At 33.6% G+C, this 19,854-nt stretch overlaps 1 protein-coding gene across 3 annotated transcripts in view; it reads right to left on the bottom strand.

The window, feature by feature from the left end:
- Positions 1-699: 699 nt before the first annotated feature.
- Positions 700-19,854, bottom strand: part of TTK (TTK protein kinase) — a 38,249-nt gene continuing 19,094 nt past the window's right edge. For 2 of the 3 annotated variants that reach the window (XM_045843430.1, XM_045843432.1), the window contains exons 12-22: positions 16,175-16,314; positions 14,912-15,041; positions 11,798-11,890; positions 9,588-9,745; positions 9,308-9,459; positions 8,158-8,282; positions 6,695-6,775; positions 4,532-4,708; positions 3,135-3,219; positions 2,486-2,577; positions 700-1,174 (exon numbers count right to left, since the gene is read on the bottom strand). In XM_045843430.1, coding sequence (XP_045699386.1) covers positions 1,100-1,174; positions 2,486-2,577; positions 3,135-3,219; positions 4,532-4,708; positions 6,695-6,775; positions 8,158-8,282; positions 9,308-9,459; positions 9,588-9,745; positions 11,798-11,890; positions 14,912-15,041; positions 16,175-16,314 — 1,308 coding nt within the window. In that variant the 3' untranslated portion in view covers positions 700-1,099. The remainder of the gene's footprint in view (positions 1,175-2,485; positions 2,578-3,134; positions 3,220-4,531; positions 4,709-6,694; positions 6,776-8,157; positions 8,283-9,307; positions 9,460-9,587; positions 9,746-11,797; positions 11,891-14,911; positions 15,042-16,174; positions 16,315-19,854) is intronic. The other variant, XM_045843431.1, reaches the window with a different exon arrangement.

The raw sequence follows: 19,854 nt of genomic DNA, 5'->3' as shown, positions 1-19,854 counted from the left end.
ATCCATCTCTATTTAAGAAATTGAATCAATAATTAATAACCTTCCAAAAGAGAAGGCACCAGGCCAAAGTGGGTTCACTGGTGAATACAACCAAACATTAAAGGAAAAAAATGTCTCTACAATCTCTTTCAGAAAATAGAAATACTTCTTAACTCATTTTACATATGTACCCTAATACCAAAACCACACAAAGACATTACAAAAAAACACAGACCAATAGCAATAGATGTGGAAAAAGCAATGGACAAAATCCAATTCCTATTCATGATGAAAACTTTCAGAAAACTAGGAATAGAGGGAAATTTCTACAACTTGATAAAGAACACAGGTTGGGGCAAAAGGTTTACAGTTGTTTGTATGAAAAATAATACCATAGTTAATTAATAATAATACAAAAGTAAACTCTGTTTTGTGTACTCACAACTATAAACCTGCTTTTGCCCCACCCAGTATATACAAAAAATATACAGCTAACATCATACTTAATGGTGAGGAACTTGAAGCTTTCTCACTAAGAGCAGAAACAAGGCAAGAAAATTCCATCACCAACCCTTTTCAACACCATGTGCACATACTAGCTAATGCAATAAAACAAAAGTAAAAGGTATACAAGTTGAGAAGAAATAAAACTGTCTTGTTTGCAGGTGACATGACTATTTATGTAGAAAATCCAACAGAATTTACTAAATTCCACTCTTAATCCAATTTTATTAAGCATTTTACAACACCAATATATTCAAAGAAAATTTTATAGCTTAAACATTTTAGTGTCATGTTATGCTACCAAGTTTTATTTACATAGTTCTTCAGAATACACTTCAGTTTTTCACCCACTGTTTCAAGTGTAAAATGACAGGGAAGCATAAGTGAGAATACAATTCTATAATTTAATATATACAGTGCGTTAGTGGTTATTATTTTTAGGGTTTGTTTTTTTTTAGGATAATCCACTGAATTTTTCTACCAATGACATTTCAGAGTGAAGTTGTCTCCAAGAATAGATTTCCACAGAATCAAGAGGAGAGCAGTCCAATATATTTTACAGGTGATATTTGACAGTTCCTGAGTAGCTACAAATCATTTTTCTTCTCATCTTTTTTCAAAAGTCTTGGATGATGAAGAGGAAGTCTTGGATGATGTGCCCTTCATCACTACTATAGTGCTCATACAAAGTCTGAAATTAAAAACACACATCTGTTTTAGAACTTAAAATTCAATATATTATCAGATTAAAAATTATATATTTCAATATTCAATAATTTTCTCTCTTGTTCTTATAATTAGGGAATTATTTAAAAAATGGTTGGAAATAATTAAGAATTTTAACACCTAGCTTGGCCTAAGAATCAGCTATTATGAATTATAGCTCAATTTCTCTACAAGAGAAATGTAACATGCTTATAATAAGCATATATATGTCTTCAAGGCCTTCTTGATCTCCCTTACTTTTTCTCAAAAAAAGCCAGTCTTAGATAAATTCCTGTACTGTGAAATATACTCATCATAAAATGTACTTTCCAGTGATATTTAAACGAATGAACAGACATTAAAACCCATACAAATTAATTAGTAAGTATAGCTGTATTAAAATCTGTATTTTAAAAAGGGCTTAAGGTTAAGTCAACATCTAATTTAGGAAGATGGTATCTTTGCTATCAAGGAACACATAACCTTGAATATATAAAGCAAAGTCAAAACAAATTTTGCCCAATTTTAACCCCTAAAGCCATTGATTTAGACATTAGCACTTGAGAAAATTTAACAAAAATATTTTACCTTAAATCATATAAATGGACAATAGTGAATAAATAGCTAATGCCTCCAGTAATGTGTCCAATTTCTTGACATCTTGGATTGGCTTTACTCATACCCAGAGAGGTAAAACCTCCCAAAATTTTACAATAATGTTATAATTGAAATATATAATTAGTAGTAACTTGGTAACTAAACAAGTTGGTAAATAAGCACACATTAGGTTCTAGAAATGATTAGGTGTTTGATGGCAGTGAGATACAAAAATTATGGTATAGATAAAAACAGACCCAGAGAAGCTCAAAGGTTTGAGACATTTGCTTTGAGAAATGTGCTGACTGCTACATACAGCTTCACATAAGTCATTACATGTGATAAATACTTTGATTTCTCTAAAATGGTTTAAGAAAAAAATTAGGTAGAAGAAATGAATTCAAAAGCTTTGTGAAAAATGGTGTTGATTTAAAAGACTCCTCATTCAATTTATTCCAGTTAAGATTTGACAGCAATCTTTTGAATGTACTTTATATAACAATCCACTTTCAAATATGCTATATGCACAATAAGAATGTAAATCAAATGAATCTACATGTGTCAAAAGCACACGTTACATAAATACTTCATAGTTGATCTGACAACTGGACCAGCTTTTCTTTCAATTATCCATTTAAGTATCTAACTCACTTAACTATAAAAAACAATTGAAATTAATATAGACAACAGAAATATTTACTTTAGCAGCTTTCAAAATGGAGTTAGGAGAATTCAGACCAACAAGTTGGCCCAAAACATGTTTCATTTCTTCAGAGGTTCCTTTATGGTTACCTATAAAAAAAATATAATCAATAACACACTGCTACTAATAAGAAAAATACACCTTCATATACAAATACACATTCCATTTAGTACTACAATAACTGACATTCTATTTTTTTTAAAAGATTTTATTTATTTGTTTAGAAAGAGGGGAAGGGAAGGAGAAAGAGAGGGAGAGAAACATCCATGCGTTGTTGCCTCTCAAGCACCCCCTACTGGGGAACTTGCCTGCGACCCAGGCATGTGCCCTGCCTGGGAATCAAACCGGTGACACTCTGGTTCACAGGCTCAATCCACTAAACCATACCACCCAGGGCTGACTTGTAATTTATCCGTGCTCAGGAATAACTTAGCCCCTTACTGAGGATAAATAAAAATATATGCCAGTAAATAAAGAAAGGCAGTGTCATTTATTTCAGTATTTAGCATTAAAAAAAAGGGGGGGGAACTTTCTTAAGGAAGGAGGCAGTCTGGAAGAGAGCAGCCAATTCAGATTGTTTTCTTGTAATAGTCAAAAGTCTGTTTATATTAATAATCTGGTAATAAATTGACTTTTAAAAAAGTACCTGGATGAGTTTGGATATGAACATATGGGTGTGCCAGAAGCTCAGCAATGGATATCCTTCGTTTAGGGTCCCTTATTAAACAACACTACAAAAATAAAGATCATTATTTTTTAAAAAACAAAACAGGTTTTCTTACTGTATCATGTTATAGAAGTTGCTTTCTAGATAGCCTACTCAGAAATGAGATTATTTCATGCCATATTTTGCAAAATACCCAAGTATTCATTTTAAAACTAACACATTCAAAGTGAACTTAACATGCCTTAAAAAGCTAGTCCAGTCAGCCATTTCTTTCAATGGACCACTTAGTTAAGTAGCTAACCCACTAAGTTAATTCCAATAACTTCTGTAAACAAATACAGTTGACCCTTGAACAGCACAGGTTTGAAATGCATGGTCCACTTTTTCAATAAAAATTCTAAATGTATTTTCTGTTCCTTACAATTTTCTTAATAAAGTTTTCTTTTTTCTAGCTTACTTTACTGTAAGAATGTAGCATTAATATGAGGTCTGTCTGGAAAAACTCCAGCCATTGTTAAAATAATGAGAACAGTTTGAGTGACATCAATGTAACCTGGCAGCCAAGGAAAGTGGACTGGAATGTGCATGTGTGAACAATGATGACTTCACTGTACTAGTCAGTGGGGGCAGTAGATACCGTTGAGTGAACACGTGTACTGTGTGGCTGTTGGATTCAAAATGACTGAGTAAGTACAGCAATGAATCGGCATCAAATTTTCCGTTAAGCTTGAACATTCCTCCACGGAAACTATTTGGATGATTAAGCTCACACCTATGGACAACTGGTGATTGGCAGCTCCATCACAACAACATGCCCACTCATCCATCACATCTCATGCAGAGTATTTTGGTGAAACAGCATATCACCCAGGTGACTCAGCCCCCCTACAGCCTGAATTTGGTACGCTGAGACTTTTGGGTCTTCCCAAAACTAAAATCACCTTTGAAAGGGAAAAGATTTCAGCCTATTGATGAGATACAAGAAAATATGTCAATGAGATTCAGGAAAATATGATGGCAATTGGGAGAACTGTGTGAGGTCCCAAGGTAGCTACTTTGAAGAAGACTGGGGAATCACTGCCCTATGTACAATGTTTCTTGTATCTTCTTCAATAAATGTCTCTATTTTTCATATTACACGGCTATATAACTTCTGGATAGACCTTGCATGTATAACATACAAAACATGTTAACCAACTGTTTATATTAGGGTTCAGGGTTCTGGTCAAGAGTAGGTTATTACTTGTTAAGATTTGGGAGGTCAAAACTGATATGCAGATTTTGGACTAGGAGGAGGATGGGTACTCCTAACCTCCAAGTTGTTTAAGGGTCAACTGTATATAATACATTATTCAATATTATACTATTAATGTTACCTTTAACACATCTTGAAGATCCTTCTCTGGAATATCAGGAAATTCGATTTCATGATTAGGATCAATTATGGCATGTAATTTAGAAATCTGATTAATTATGTGCTGAAATGGTGTTTTCCCATAAGTCATATAGTACAAAATGCATCCTAAGGACCAAACATCACTTTTGGGACTTATCTAAGTAAAACAAACAAACAAAAACATAGGAATAAGTTGCCATTATTTTCATATAAAATTAAATGTAAGAATATTATACACATACACATACATATATACCCTAATATTTAATATAAGTAAACCTCAATTATTATGTAAGTACTAGATTATATTTACATGAGAAAACATCTTCTAGTTTTTATTGTATTTTATCAAGAAATACATTTCACTGCAAATCTTTCAACAAATTCATAATTAAAATATTTCAGCTAAAACACATTCTTGTCAGCTTATGAAATACAAAACTAAAAAATAAAATTGCAAATTTTAAATGTACTTGTTTTCCCTAAGGTTATTGGATTATAACAAATTTTATATAAATTTATAATATATAAGTATGTATAGATTTTTAAAGTTATTTACATTGAGCTATCCTAAACCTGAGAACAGAATCTATACAGCCAGGATGAGCTTGGCTTGAATTCTGGCCCAAACAGCCAAGAGACATTCACTGGAAAGCAATGTGAGACAGAGTTAGACTGGGAGGAGTTTTGAGCTCTTTCATAACAAGGATAAATTCACATGTTGGGATAAAAAATTTATCTTCTACACAGAATCACTAAGGCCATTGGATAGCAGCAGGTGATTCAACTGAATCAAGATTTTCCAATATATATTAAAGCACTGAGTTGACAACTATGAAATTCTAAATTTTGAATGTAATTTAAAATAAATTTTACTCTAAAGTAAAAAAGAATAAAACAATTTTAAAACTGAAATGACAAATTTTAGGAATTAATGAAAATAAGAAACAGTATAGTAAAAGCTATAAATACAAGCTAAAGTAAAACTCAGTAAAATTCACTTTTAATATATTAATTATAAGCAAGCATACTAAAATTAAATTAGCAATTATTTAAATCCAGAAGCTAGAAAAAAATAAACTCAAACTTATACAAATAAAGACAAAAGCAGAAATTAGTGAGTACATGAAAACAGAATTAATAAATGAATTCAAGACCTGTTTCTTTAAAAATAGCAAAACCATGGCTAGTCTAATTAAAAAAAGAGAGAAAGACAACAAATCTAAGTATAAGAAAAAGAGAGCTAAATAGACATAAAATGGCATACTTTTATGCCAATTATTTGAAAAGATATTAAGAAGCTATAATTTTCTAGGAAGGAAAATGTAATTAGTAAATAAAAGCACATTTATTGGTCAGTTATTTTGAACTGGACAATGTGCTAAGTGTTTCACGTTCTTTCTCATATAATCCTCCCCTTTTTAAAAAACAGGCACTGTTTGTGAGCCTACGTTACAGATGAGAGAACTAGTCAAGTTACGTCACAAAGTCAGTTAATGACGAGATAGATCTGTGACTCGAACACAGGCCCTGGACCACGTATGCTGCCACCCAGCTGGTCGCACTGTCACAGAGAGAGGATTGCCTTGGGAGCAGGAGGCACCATTACAGGCAAAACGGGCTGACAAAGAGCAGCAATGAGGCTAACACAGAGCTCAATGAAGTGGTCAAATAAGAGAAGGGAGAAAGTAGCCTGTGGCAGGCCAGCTAAAATTATATATTAGAGTCATATTTGAAAATGCACAATTCACAAATGAATAATTGGTAAGAAATAAAATATAAGAATCAGAGAGGAAACAAAGAACACTTCCAAGGTTATCAATTCAATGTTGTTTATGGTGTCCAAACAGAGCTAATTTAGTGTTAATTTTTTTCTTTAATTTTAAAACTTAAAAATACCCTTGGTGCATTGCTTGTAGGAACACACTGTGAGGCATCACCATATTAAAAGCACAATATTTAAGAACAATCTCAAATCAATAAAGGAGGACAAAATTAAATCCCATGACAGTCTACTTAAGAAGGCAAGGTCTCTCTCCGTAAAGGCCTAAAAAGTTTCACTTTCAGTCATCTGATAAGTTTATTCAGAGAACAGACTATTCCCTCTTAATGTCAGATAAATGACTGATAACCTTTATAGTACCTTTGATTTGGATTTCCCATTCTCTCTTGAGGAAGACATATCTTTGATTGCTTCTGGTGGCATATAATTAACTGTACCAACCTATTTGTCAAATCACAGAAAACACAAATCAATGAAAACATTAAATTCTGCTTTAGATTTTTAAAAACACGAATGCCAGATTCTTGGAAACTTGGATCATTACAGATTTCAGTAAATATATCTGAAAAATGCAAACACCTGACAACAATATTAAGACACACATTTCTCCACAATTTCAGCAAAATAAATTAAGTTCATAATCAGAAAATTGACTCCTTTCAGAATGCTGAGCAAATTTTTCTATGATCATAGTAGAAAACTACCATAAAACCCTGCAGGCTAAAATTATATTAATGTCCATAAACTTTGAAGAAATTGATCAATCACTCATTTTCTGTCTTGGGATAGACTCAGAATATTTTTTCCCCCCTTTTAAGTAAACCAACCAACCAACCAACCAACCAACCATCTAACTTTTCTCTAAGAACTCCCTGGGCCCATGTCCAAACTGACATGGGATGAGCATCTAAATAATGCAGGAGCTTTCACAGTAAAATTACGCCAACCTTTTAAGACATTCATTTTTATCCTAAAATAAACAGTTCTGCTTTCAAACATGGAATACTTTACTTGGAGGGCGTTGGTATAGAAGATATCTTCAAAGTAATTTACAAATAAATATTGTCATATTTTTAATGTAAAGAGAAGTGAGTGTTACATAAAATTGTTTGACGGGCACTCTGCTCATCTACTTGTCCTATAAAAGTCTAGTTTTCCTCCTAGAATTAAAGCAGACCCACATCAGAAATCTGTGCACACAGAACACATCATCTTGGCTTTAAGCAGGATTGTTTTTAGTTATTCTTTGGTGTCATCCCCTCAGTTTTTATGGGGACAACTTGGTTAAGTTTGCTATTGCATATCCTGTTATAAAAATGCAGTCAAGTACAATAATTATGGTGGTTTTCAAAATAAAGGTCCCCTGAAGAATTTTCTTTTTCAAACGTAAATGGTAAGAAAAGCTTAACTTCTCTGGAAGAATGAAATTATTTTACCTCATAGACAATAAAAAAAAACACGTAACTGCAATCCCTCTTTGGTTACTACCAGGAAATTCTGAGACCAAGTTTCGGGTGAATTTTAGAGCATGGCCAAGACGATTTCCAAGACAGGCATTACTGCTTCTCTACCTTGACTATCGGAAAACCACTCAAAATCGACAGATATATTATATTTCTACCAGATCTTGACTTTCTATACAAATTGTATTAATCATGGCTTTGATGTTTTTGTAGTTCTATTCTTATAAAAAAGCTCTGAATTCCTTGAAGAATGTGGCAGGTAAAAAGAAAATCCCCATTAGGAAAATAATAATACTTCACAAGTGAAAAGGAACTGACCTCTACTGGGTAGTAACCAACTAACTATTCATTAAGTCTCACCTGGGAATCCTTAATAATACTTGTTGTATCTGGTTGCAGTTGGTTTGCAATCCCAAAATCAATTAGCTTTAGCATTCCATCAACTATCAGAAAATTAGCGGGTTTCAGATCACTGTGAACGATGCCTTCAAAATAAAAATCCTTTGTAATATTACACAGTGTAAGACATTTTAAGTACAAAAATTTTCACAATCTACAGGCTGGGTTGATCCCTTTAATTAGTCAATCAAATTAAATATTTATTTTAATTATATGCTACAAACATATAGTATCTGCCATGTGCCAGGACTATTCTAAGTTTGTTGCTTATAATGAATCATTTAATCCATCAGTGCTGAGGCAATTATTATTATCCCCATTTTCAGGTAAGGAAACTAAGGCAAAGAGTTTAAATAATCTGTTCAAGGTCACAGGGCCTCAGGGACCTTACCATGAGTGAACCCAGGCAGTCTGGCATTAGCATTTAGCTTAACCACTGTAATTCACCACCCCTTAGAGAACACTTTAAATTACACTGCAGACAGTTAAGACCCTAATGCTCCCAATGCCTCTATCCCCATAGCCTGATCTTCATCACTGGTGAACTCTTCTTAATTTATAGGAGGAAGATGTGAGGAGACAAATTACAATTATCCAGGATAACAGTTTTTAAAAAAAAATAAGGTAAAGGCAAAAAGCCCCCACAACAACCAAGTCCAAGTAAAGTGAAAAATGAACCAGAAGGTAGGGCTAACAGTTAAAAACCAAAACAACAACAATAAAAAAACTCCTGCACAAGGCACATAATACAAAAAGACTAGAATAAATGAAATAAGCATCTCAGATTTTTAGGCTGTCTGAATGCCAAATTCACAGATCTGCTGTAATCCAGGTATTTGGAGACCTAGGATTATGACTATGTTAATTCTGATAAAGATACATTTTGCATTTATTTATGTATCATGGATGTGGGACTTGAAATGAGTTCATGCCCTACTGTTTGGTTGACAGTGTTTTAAAGAAATGGTTTTGTCCCTTTAAATAGACTTCCAAAATATTTAGTTTAGTCTAAAATTGCCAATAACCAATAACTTAAAATTAAGAGTGTATGTCTCTAAAGTGACATTATTAATGGATATTTAAATATTACATAGCAAGAGATTTTAAATACCATGTTGATGAATCGTGTGAACTGCCTCCAACATATTTTTCCAGTAACTCTTGCGTTCCCATGGATCAATGGATTTTTTCTTTTTAAGCCAACTATTAAGATCAATATTTCCACACTCCATTACCATGTAGATATACTGGTCTGTGATTTCACTGCCATTAAAAATTAACAAATAAAACAACAAAATAATAAATGCTTAGGTTATACTCTTAAGATCTACTGGATATTTATCTCAAGAATTACAGTAAAGAAAACTTTCCAAGTTAAAAAAAATTCTTACTAATCATAGAGTCGAATGATCTTATCACTGTGTTGTTGTAGTTTATTCAAATAAGCAATTTCATTCCGGTAACTCTCAACTGTCTGGCTATCTGCTTCTTCTAAGTTAACATACTTTATAGCATGTATCTGTTTCTTTTCATTCAATACTTGAAACACCTATATAGTAGAACAAAAGGAAAAATTTAGAATGCACTAATCCAACACTGAATTTATTACACAGTTAAGGAATACTTATATAAATAATTTAAAATGTCTGGGCTGCCCTGGCTGGTGTGGCTCAGTGGACTGAGTGTTGGCCTGCAAACCCAAGGGCCACCAGTTTGATTCCCAGTTGGGGCACAAGCCTGGGTTGTGGGCCAGGTCTCCAGTTAGGAGTGTGCAAGAGGCAACCATTGATGTATCTCTCACACACTGATGTTTCTGTCCCTTTCTCCTTTCCTTCCCTTATCTCTAAAAATAAATAAGTAAAATCTTTAAAAAAATGTCTGGCTTATTCTTAGAAAAAAAAAAATGTTACGAGAGTAATAGTCCACTCTCAATTACCTATGACAAAGGGCATTCAGTAACTCAGAGACAAAAACCCTAAAAAGTTTCTATACAGACATATAAGGTAATTTAAATTTCATGTCATAACGCTCTGTTGAATGTTTAACTAGGGAAATAACCTAAAAGAGATATTGAGAAATGTGAAGACTAAGGTCTATAATAAAGAGTCCATTCATTTCACATATGGTGTTTTTACCATTGTACCTGGAGTTGACAATTTCATTCACGTGGTAGAAAATATTTAAAATTATGAGAACAAAGGAAATGCATACAGAAAATGAAACTAATATCACTCAAGAATTGCTGTTTATGGTACTAATAGTAAGCTATCAGTATATTCAGTTGAAAAAGTATATCAGTTCTAGCCCTGGCTGGCGTAGCTCAGTGGATTGAGCGCGGGCTGGGAACCAAAGTGTCCCAGGTTCGATTCCCAGCCAGGGTACATTCCTGGGTTGCAGGCCATAACCCCCCGCAACCGCACATTGATGTCTCTCTCTCTCTTTGTCTCTCTCTCTCTCTCATCTCCCTCCCTTCCCTCTCTAAAATGAATAAAATCTTAAAAAAAAAAAAGTATATCAGTTCTAATTTTCAAAGTCAAGTTTACAGAAACAAGATGCTGTAAACATGTTGTCAGGATCTCTGAGGTCCAGGTGCTCTGGCTGGACAGTCAATTTCTAAGCAATGTTGGTAGCGCAGATAACACATTTGAAAAATTAGCCCTAGTCGGGTAGCTCAGTTGGTTAGAGAGTTGTCCAGATATGCCAAAGTTGCAGGTTCAATCGCTGGTCAAGGCCCATATACCAAACAACCAATGAATGAATAAATAAGTGGAAAAACAAATCAATGTTTCTCTCTCTCTAAAAATGAATACATAAAATTTTTTTTAAAGTAGAAAACACTGCTATTGTGTTGAACCTGTGGCAAACATGCAACAGGAATGGGGCCTCTAAAAGGCAATAGTTCAAAATACAAAGCACCAGTGTAAGCAAGGAAACTTATATTCATTTACTCCTTTTGACACAATGAAGTAAACATCACTTATTTAAAGCCATTTAAGCTTGACTATCCAGCAGGAACTGGCAAGGAATAAAAGCCAAAGTGTATGACCAGGCTGGCAGGTACAGCTTCGTTACTTAAAAAAATTTAATCGCAATTTCTAACAAAGTATCCTGGGTTTACTTGCACATACAGCAAATCAGAGGATGAGGGGCATAAAATAATGATATGGCAAGAGGCAGCCAAAAATAGCAAGGAAAAGATAAAAGGAATTTTAAAATAGTATAAAGCTATTTTGTATAAACAGCCTTACAAATCTCAAAGAACTAAGTTATCTACTATTCTAACACAATAAATGTTTTTAGCAGCACTACTCCTAAGTCAATGCTAATGTTGTTTAGAGGAGGAATCGGGGGAAGAGCAGGGAATTGGAACTGGGTCTAAAGAGACTGTCATTTGTTGGGAGGAGGAAACGGGAACCAGGGATGAGGAAGATTTGTTGTCTCAAGGGCAATGTGGACCCCTACAAATGAGGAAACAGAGAGATCAAAATTGTTAAAAGCCAAAGAAAGAAAAGCTTAAAATGTTTTTATTTGTTTCCTAAACATTTAAGATACATATAACTTTGCAAATAGATGTTTTCAAATTTGGGGGGTAGATACTTACCTTACTTGAACCTCCACTTCCTATCTGCTTCAAAATGGAGTAAATTCTTCCTTTAACTAAAATGCATTCATTTGTTGAAGAGGATGCAGAAATCTAAATTTAAATATATAAAGATTCAAAGGTTCAAAGAATATTCCTGAGAAAATAGCTTATTTAATGTAGTAAAATGCTTCCAATTTTGAAATTGTCTTAAATCTTACTTACGTAATTAGATATTAGTCACAATTATTTGAAAGAGGGAATTTAGATACTTTAGTCCAGGAAATGAACTTATTAAGTTGATACACAAAATTCTAAGTTTTTCCCCTCTAACTTATCTTTTCTTCTTAAATACATAAAAATAAGATTTAAAGGGGAGGATTAGGGAACCATTTAACGTTCAACCTACAAGCTTATAAGTTATCATTTACATCTTATCTATCATTTTTTTCCTACACAAAGTTCTTGGCTTACACACATATGTACATACATATATAAATACACAGATTTTTTCATTTAGCATTATGCTGTAAAGGAAGCAGTGTGCTAAGGTGCTAGGAGCTCCAAAGCCAATCTGACAAATGCAAATTTCAGCAATGCCATCTTTTTGCTGAAGAAGTTTCAAGGTACTCAATTTGAACTTCAGCACCCTCCTGAGCAAACTTTCAACTGATGTACTCTACATACCCCTGCTTCCCTTCCCTTGTGCCAGAGCTCTCTGGGAACCTACAAAAACTTTGAACAGATGGAGTGATGTGAGAGGATTTATTCTGAGCTGACAAGGAAGCTGAAGACACAAGTGGAAGAGTACCTGATTAGCTGATTAATCAAGTCAAAACAAGATCTAAATAAATCTAAATTTAACTAAGCCCTACTTTAGATCCCAAGTGGTAGAATCTCTTATGTAATCTCCTTCCACATTAATATAAAAGAATTCTAATTTCTTTAACCTGTAGGATTGAAAGAGACCTTTGAGTCTTGATAATTTGTTTTCTATAAGAAAGCATTTGCTTTTGAAATATATATACCTGTCATCTTTCATTACATTGTTATTTTTATCAAAATTCTTCAGTATCCTCTTTACCCTACTTCTTTTTGGAGCTTCTTCTCATACTTAAACTGACAATTTCTCAGAGGGAAGAAAACGGTTCAATTTTATTTCCTCCTAGCTGCTAAATTTTTTGTTTTTAAAGAATAAAGTAATTCTGACTTATTTCTAATTCAAAATACTAATGTGAAGTTCAGTTTCCTATACAGATAACATTCCACTTTCCCTTTGGTCGTCCATCCTCCTCATTGTCACCAGCGTAATTGTTTCAAAATACAAATAACTTCCCTTCCTTGCTCCAGCCAGTTCCAACAGCTTCCCATCCCTCTGGTGGTAAAACAGCAGGACCCTAAGGATCCACCGCCCCTTCCCACCCCCTATCCCTTCCTAAGCTCCAGGCACACTCTGGCTTCTTTTCAGTTTCCTCCTGACACTGACCTCTTCTAGAAGCCTCCTAGCCCATTCACTTGGTCGTGTTTGACTTGACTTCTATATTGCAACTCAAACAGGGCCTGACATAAGTAATAACTCAATAAATGTGATTTGATTCAATATAAAGCAAACCTAGTCATCTTTCTTTCTCCTTTGTAATTTATTACACAATTTATAAATTTGTAATTATTATACAATTTAGTATAATCTATGTCAGCTAATTTTTTGTTACATTATTTTCCAAAACTGTGGTAAAATATACATAAAACTACCATTTTAACCATTTTTAAGTATATAATTCAGTGGCATTAAGTACATTCACATTGTTATACAACCATTACCACCACCCATCTCCAAAACTTTTCATCATCTCATACTGAAACTCAATATCCACTAAACAATAACTCCCCTTTCCTCCCTTCCATTAGCCTCTGCTAACCGTTGTTCCACTTTCCATTGCTAATTTTCTTATCTCTTGATTTGTATAATTAATTACTTGTGTTTTATTTTTGCTGTTTTATTTAGAAAAAAGCAACTGCTAACTTTTCTTATTTAATAAATACCAGGCTCTGTTGTAAGTTACATATATTAACTGATTTAATATTCACAACCATCCTATGGCATAGGTAGCTTTATTATCCCCATTTTACAGATGATGAAACAGACACAGAAAGTTTAAGTAACTTGCAAAAGGTCACATAGCTGGTAAGTAGTGCAGCCAAGATTCAAGGCCAGACCATCCTCCTTCAAAGCCATACTTTCTACCAGTATTAAGCTGCTTCTGAGCCAGTTACTAGAAACTAGTTTTAGTACTGATGTCAGTAGAGTGTCTAAATTAATTTTTCTCTAGATAGTAATGAAATTGTTTCACCAGCAAAAAACTTTTTCTTACTTTATAATCATTACTATATTTTGTGGCATATAATGAGCATTTTTTCCCCTAAATTGTTGAGGGAAAAATAAGGGTGTGTGTACATTATACAGGGGTAGTACCTGAAATACCTTGTATCTGTTCTTCTGTTTTGTAATTATTTGTTACATAAAATTTATTATACCACAATATATTCAAAAATTAATGCTAAAATTTCTTTATAATACAAAAAACAAGCATCTAAATATAAATAAAGAATGGCCTTAAAAAATTAAAGTGAAAGATTCCCCCCTCCCCAAAAGTTTGGGCCAAAAACGTGGACGTGCATTATACAGGGGAGTGCATTATATCTGGCAAAATATAGTACTTTATAATATATTCTAGTAATATATCATATTGCTATTCTCATGCTCTTGAAAATTTACTTGAATAGTAAGTAGCCAATGAAATCAAGCTGCTCACAAACAACTGGCTTAATTAGTTAAATGAAATAAAAAGTAACCTAGACTACAGGATAAATTTTATCTAGCAATTCAAACTGGACCCTTTGGCCTAGGTAATGAAAAACAAACAAACAAACAAACAATCCACCCCCAAAACTTCATTAGCTTCTTCATGATCTAACTTCTTGAGCTCAGGAGGTTATCAGAAATGAATTTTGCTTAATGAGACTAAGAATCAACAAGTCCTTAAGACTTTTCCTAACAACTAGATGCTGTAAAAATAAAATCTTTGAAACTGATCATACAGTAACATATACCCTCATAGACAAAGCTTATCAAACCTGTAAGTTCTGAAGTGGAGTAATGGGTATTTGCGGTTGCTGCTGCTGCTGGAAGTAGGCAGGCTGGCTATAAGGTGTTGACAACTGACAAGCAGGTGGAAAGTCATTCTTCATAACTGGAGTCCTAAAGCTAAGAAAGATATTTTAAAAATTTAATACATTAAAATTTTAAAAACAAAATTCTGACTCAGTTTTTTTGTGTGATTTTAAAAGGTGAATATAAACTTTGAATGTGTTATATCAAACAGAATCAAAGTTGGTTTTCATAATATAGCTGAATTATGTATTCCAGATACACCATGACAGTTTTATTTGGGGGCAATTCTTTCTGAAAGTAATTTTTGTCCCCAGACAAAAAAAAATCCTTATTGTAAAATAAATAAATAATATGGCACTGAAAATATTAGGTTGGGTTATTTTATAGGAATTTAGCCAAGGTAAAGTTCAGCCTTTGGCTGATCATAGATGTTATGAGTGCGTTTTAACAATAATGTTCTACAACAGCCTGCTATAAATATCTGAAAGCTAATTACATCAGAGAAGCTTGGCCTTTAAGCTTAAAGTCATTCAGTTCACATTTGTGCTTTGCTTGCCTTATTCTCACTATTTTTCTTTTCAGTACCTAGGCATCATGGACTTAAATTGTCCTGTAAAACACTAAAAAAAATTATTAAAACAGAGCCACTAATTTAAGAATAAGATGTGTCGCATTCATTTATTTTCTTTCTTTCAATATCACTAATTTGCCTTTGTAATAGCCCTTGTGTTTCCTCAAGTCAGCACTGACCATCCAATTTCTTCACTCATCCTTCATTCCCATCCAGCAAGTCCTATACCTTTGAACACCCCCAGAACTATGTGAACTGCACAACCCACCTCTTTTCGAAACAATCATATTCCAATTAACACCTCCTTTGCTATAAAATGCATCCACCCTTTATCTGCTCTAAGAATGTAACCTTCAAATCTCTCAATTAGAGAAGTATGCATGTGGCAATGCATAATTATCAAGTTTTGCATACTTAGAGTAGTTATAGGTTGTAGGTACAGACCACAATATGACAGAGACTTTCACAACATCCTTAAAAATATAATGTAGCCACCTTCCCCTCCCCTTTTACAGATGAAAAAACTGATGGTGAAAAAAATAATATGAATTTAAAAAGCATTTAAAGTAAGAGATCAAGATTCAACTCCAGATCTATTTGGCCCCAACATCCATGTTATTTCTACTGTACCAAGCTAACAGCCAAAAGTAATTACCAGCTCATGTAATCTTCTAGGGCCCTGCTGCTGGGTGTCTGACAAACAGATTTTTGGTCAATCCATTTTGGTACCGACAAAGGTGGTGACTGCTTAGAAACTCTTAAAGTGGCAGGTTGCTCAAAGGTGGTTTGTTTCTGCTAAACCAAAATGAAAAGAAAAACAAATCACTTCTAAAATAAAATAATAAAAACATGAAATACCAAAAAAAAAACCAAAACCACACACACACACACACACGAGTAAATAAACACATGTATTCCAGGCTTTCAATAACTTTTTAATATAGATCTTTCACTCTAAATTCTGAAGCCTGGTAAATTTTGCTCAAAGGGATCACAAGTAGAGGGAAGTCACACAGTATTGTTTTAACAAAACAGGATCTAATATCCTCTCCCAACAAGTCTACTGTAAGCAGTATTGAAATTTTACAATCTAATTAAGTACCCTGCTACTCTTCCCAAAACCAGTCTTTCTCTAATCAATAAAATCACACTATCCACTTTATGTGTGAGGGTAAAAAGGCCAAATACTAATTATTTAGCAAATTTGACAGAGCAAATACTTATCTAGTGTTCTCCCTAGTATTACACATGTAGAATTTATCTCATATCAATCTCAAAGCAATGATAAATGAACATCCTCTACAGAAGAGATCACGGGCAAATTACAGCCTGAAGGCTGAATCTGGCCTGCCACCTGTTTTTGTAAAGTTTTAATGGAACACAGCTATGCCCACTTGGTTAAATATTGTCTAAGGCTGTTTTCATGCTATAGTAGCAGAGTTGGGTAATAACAACAGTGACCACCTGGTCTGCAAAACCTACTGACTTTTTAAGATTTCCAACCCCTGTTCTACAGCATCTCAACTAAATAGAGAATCACATTTTGTTTGAACATTATTACTAACTGCACACTCACTACTGTCTAAGGAGGTCCACTACAATCTGGAGACAGCTTTCATTATTAGAGAGGCTTCACAGAAGTTTAGATTAAATCAGTTTCTCTATTATAATTTTTAACCTACTTGTCCATATTATGCTGTTGACACCCACAATGCATAAATCTCTTTTACTTTCTACATTTCTGTCCTTTAAGTTTTCAAGTTAGCAAGCATGGCCACTGTATCTCTTTTCCTGGATAAATTTTCCATTTCATTAAGATTTCCTCACATACATGTTTGGATAAACAGGATGGTACTGAGAAACTGTTGTAAGATTATTAGGCAGGGAAAATGTAAATATTATTGTCACGGAGTGGGATGTTTGCATTTGGGATTTTGGAGATTAGAATTAAGGATACAGGAATGAATAGCTAAAATGAAATTAAGAGAATGGTCACAAGGGAGAAAGAAGTTATAAGTTTGGGAGCCAGGTGTAGGACTAGTGATAGATAAGGCTATGAAACCAACAACAAAAAAGATGGTAGTTGTTGGTTTGAAGTAGATAGAGGTGATATTTTCAAGGAATTAATGGGGAGTCCTCAGTATGTTCAAATATGACAGCAATGAGCAGGACAAGAGAAGAAATAATCTGGACACTGTAATAGGGACCTTTTAGCTCTAAGGTGAGATGAGAGGCAAAAACAACCTCTGCTTGACAAGGCTGTTGGAGAAACAGTGACCTAAGAAAACTGCCTAGTTTCTTTTTTTCTAAGTGGTTCAGTGGATTTTAATATTTATGAGAGTGTGCAATCATCGCCATTATTTAGTTACAGACCACTTTCACTATCTTAGAAAGATATCTTAGAAACTCCAGCCCTCAGTGGTGCAGCTCAGTCAGTGGGTTAGGCATTGGCCCACGAAGCAATAGGTTGCGGGTTCAGTTCCTGGTCACACAGCACAAGCCTGGGTTGCAGGCCAGGTCCCAGGTTGGGGGCATGCAAGAGGCAATCTATCAATGTTTCTCTCCCTCTCATTCTCCCACCCTTCCCTTTTCTCTAAAAATGAACAACAAAATCTTAAAAAAAAGGAGAGAGAGAAAAAAAAGAAACTCCATATCCATTAGCATTCATGCCCATTCTCTACTCTTTCCAGTCTTTGTGGTGACCACTAATCTACCTTCTATGTGGATTTGTGCCTATTCTGAACATGCTTCTTACACTTAATATGTATTCAAGGTTCATCCGTGTTATAGTATTTATCATTACTTCATTATTTTTTATTGTTGAAAAATAAAAAATAATAAAATTAGAATACCACAACTTGTTTATTCACTCTCTACTTGATGGATATTTGGGTTATTTCCACCTTTAGGGAATTATGAATAAAGCTGCTATCAACATTCATGTACAAATTTATATCTATATTCTGTTTCCTTGAGTATATACCTAAGAGTGGAACTCTGGATCATATGGTAATTCTATGTTTAACCTCTTGAGGAACTGCCATACCATTTTCCAAGTGACTGCACCATTTTACATTTTTCCAACAGTATATAAGGGTTCCACATCTTCATCGACACTTGTTATTATCTCTTTTTAATGACAGTCATGTTAGTGGGTATAAAGTAGTTATCTCAGTGTGGTTTTGATGTGCATTTCCCTAATGACAATTAAATGGTTTTAAGTTCCTTTATCATACTATTGACTTACAGGTTTAAGAAAAAAAGATGCTATTTAATATGATCCATGATTCAACCTGTTAGGATTCTTTTCATCTAACATTGACTATCCAAGTCATCACTTACGTAGGTTAATGGTTCTCAAAGAGTAATCCAGGAAAAGCAAAAAAACAAAAACAAAAACAGTGGTCCCAAGATCTTCTCAGGAAGTCTCAGAGGTTAAAACGATCTTCCTCAACATACTAAGACATTATTTGCCTTTTGCACTTTCATTCTTTCATGAGTATATAATGGAGTTTACTCAATGCTATAGAACATATGCTAAGAAAAGATTAATGCGAAAGCAGATACAAGAAATCCAGTTTTCTGTTAAGCCAACCATTAAATTAATTGTAAAACAATGTCACTCTTCTCACTATAATTTTGTTTCAAAAAATACTTATTTTTCAGAGGGAATGTAACTCAACATAATAAAGGACATATATGACAAGCCCACAGATAACATCTTACTTGATTGTGAAAAGCTGAAAGCTTTTCTTTTAAGATCAGTAATAAGATAAGCATGTACACTCTCGTTACTTTTACTCAAAACAACACTGGAAGTCCTAGCCAGAGAAATTAGGCAAGGAATAAAATGCATCATATTTGAAAGGAAAAAGTAGAACAGTCACTCTTTGGAGATGACATGGTATTATATATAGAAAACCCCAAAGACTCCAAAAGATTGTCAGAACTAACAAAGTCAGTAAAGTTTCAAAACACAAAATCAATATGCAAAAATCTGTTGCATTTCTTAAAAACTGATAATGATCAGGAAAAAATTAAAAAACAATCCCATTTATGATTAAATAAAAAAAGAATACCATACCTAGGAATAAATTTAACCAAGGAGGTGATAGAAGTGTATACTGAAAATTATAAGATACTGATGAAAAAATTGAAAAAGATACAAATAAAGATAGTGCGTGCTCATGAAGTTGAAAAATCAATACTGTTAGAATGTCCATAATACCCAAACCAATCTATATTCAATGCAATCCATATCAAAATTCTGGTGACATTTGTATAAAACTATAAAAACCCCAAACAGCCAAAACAATCTTGAGAAAGAAGAACAAA

Source organism: Phyllostomus hastatus, unplaced genomic scaffold (assembly GCF_019186645.2).
Source record: "Phyllostomus hastatus isolate PE091 unplaced genomic scaffold, TTU_PhHast_1.1 phas_contig_40, whole genome shotgun sequence".
Lineage (NCBI taxonomy): Eukaryota > Metazoa > Chordata > Mammalia > Chiroptera > Phyllostomidae > Phyllostomus > Phyllostomus hastatus.
The sequence above is the reverse complement of the archived record's forward strand: the minus strand, read 5'-3'. Positions and strand labels throughout refer to the sequence as shown.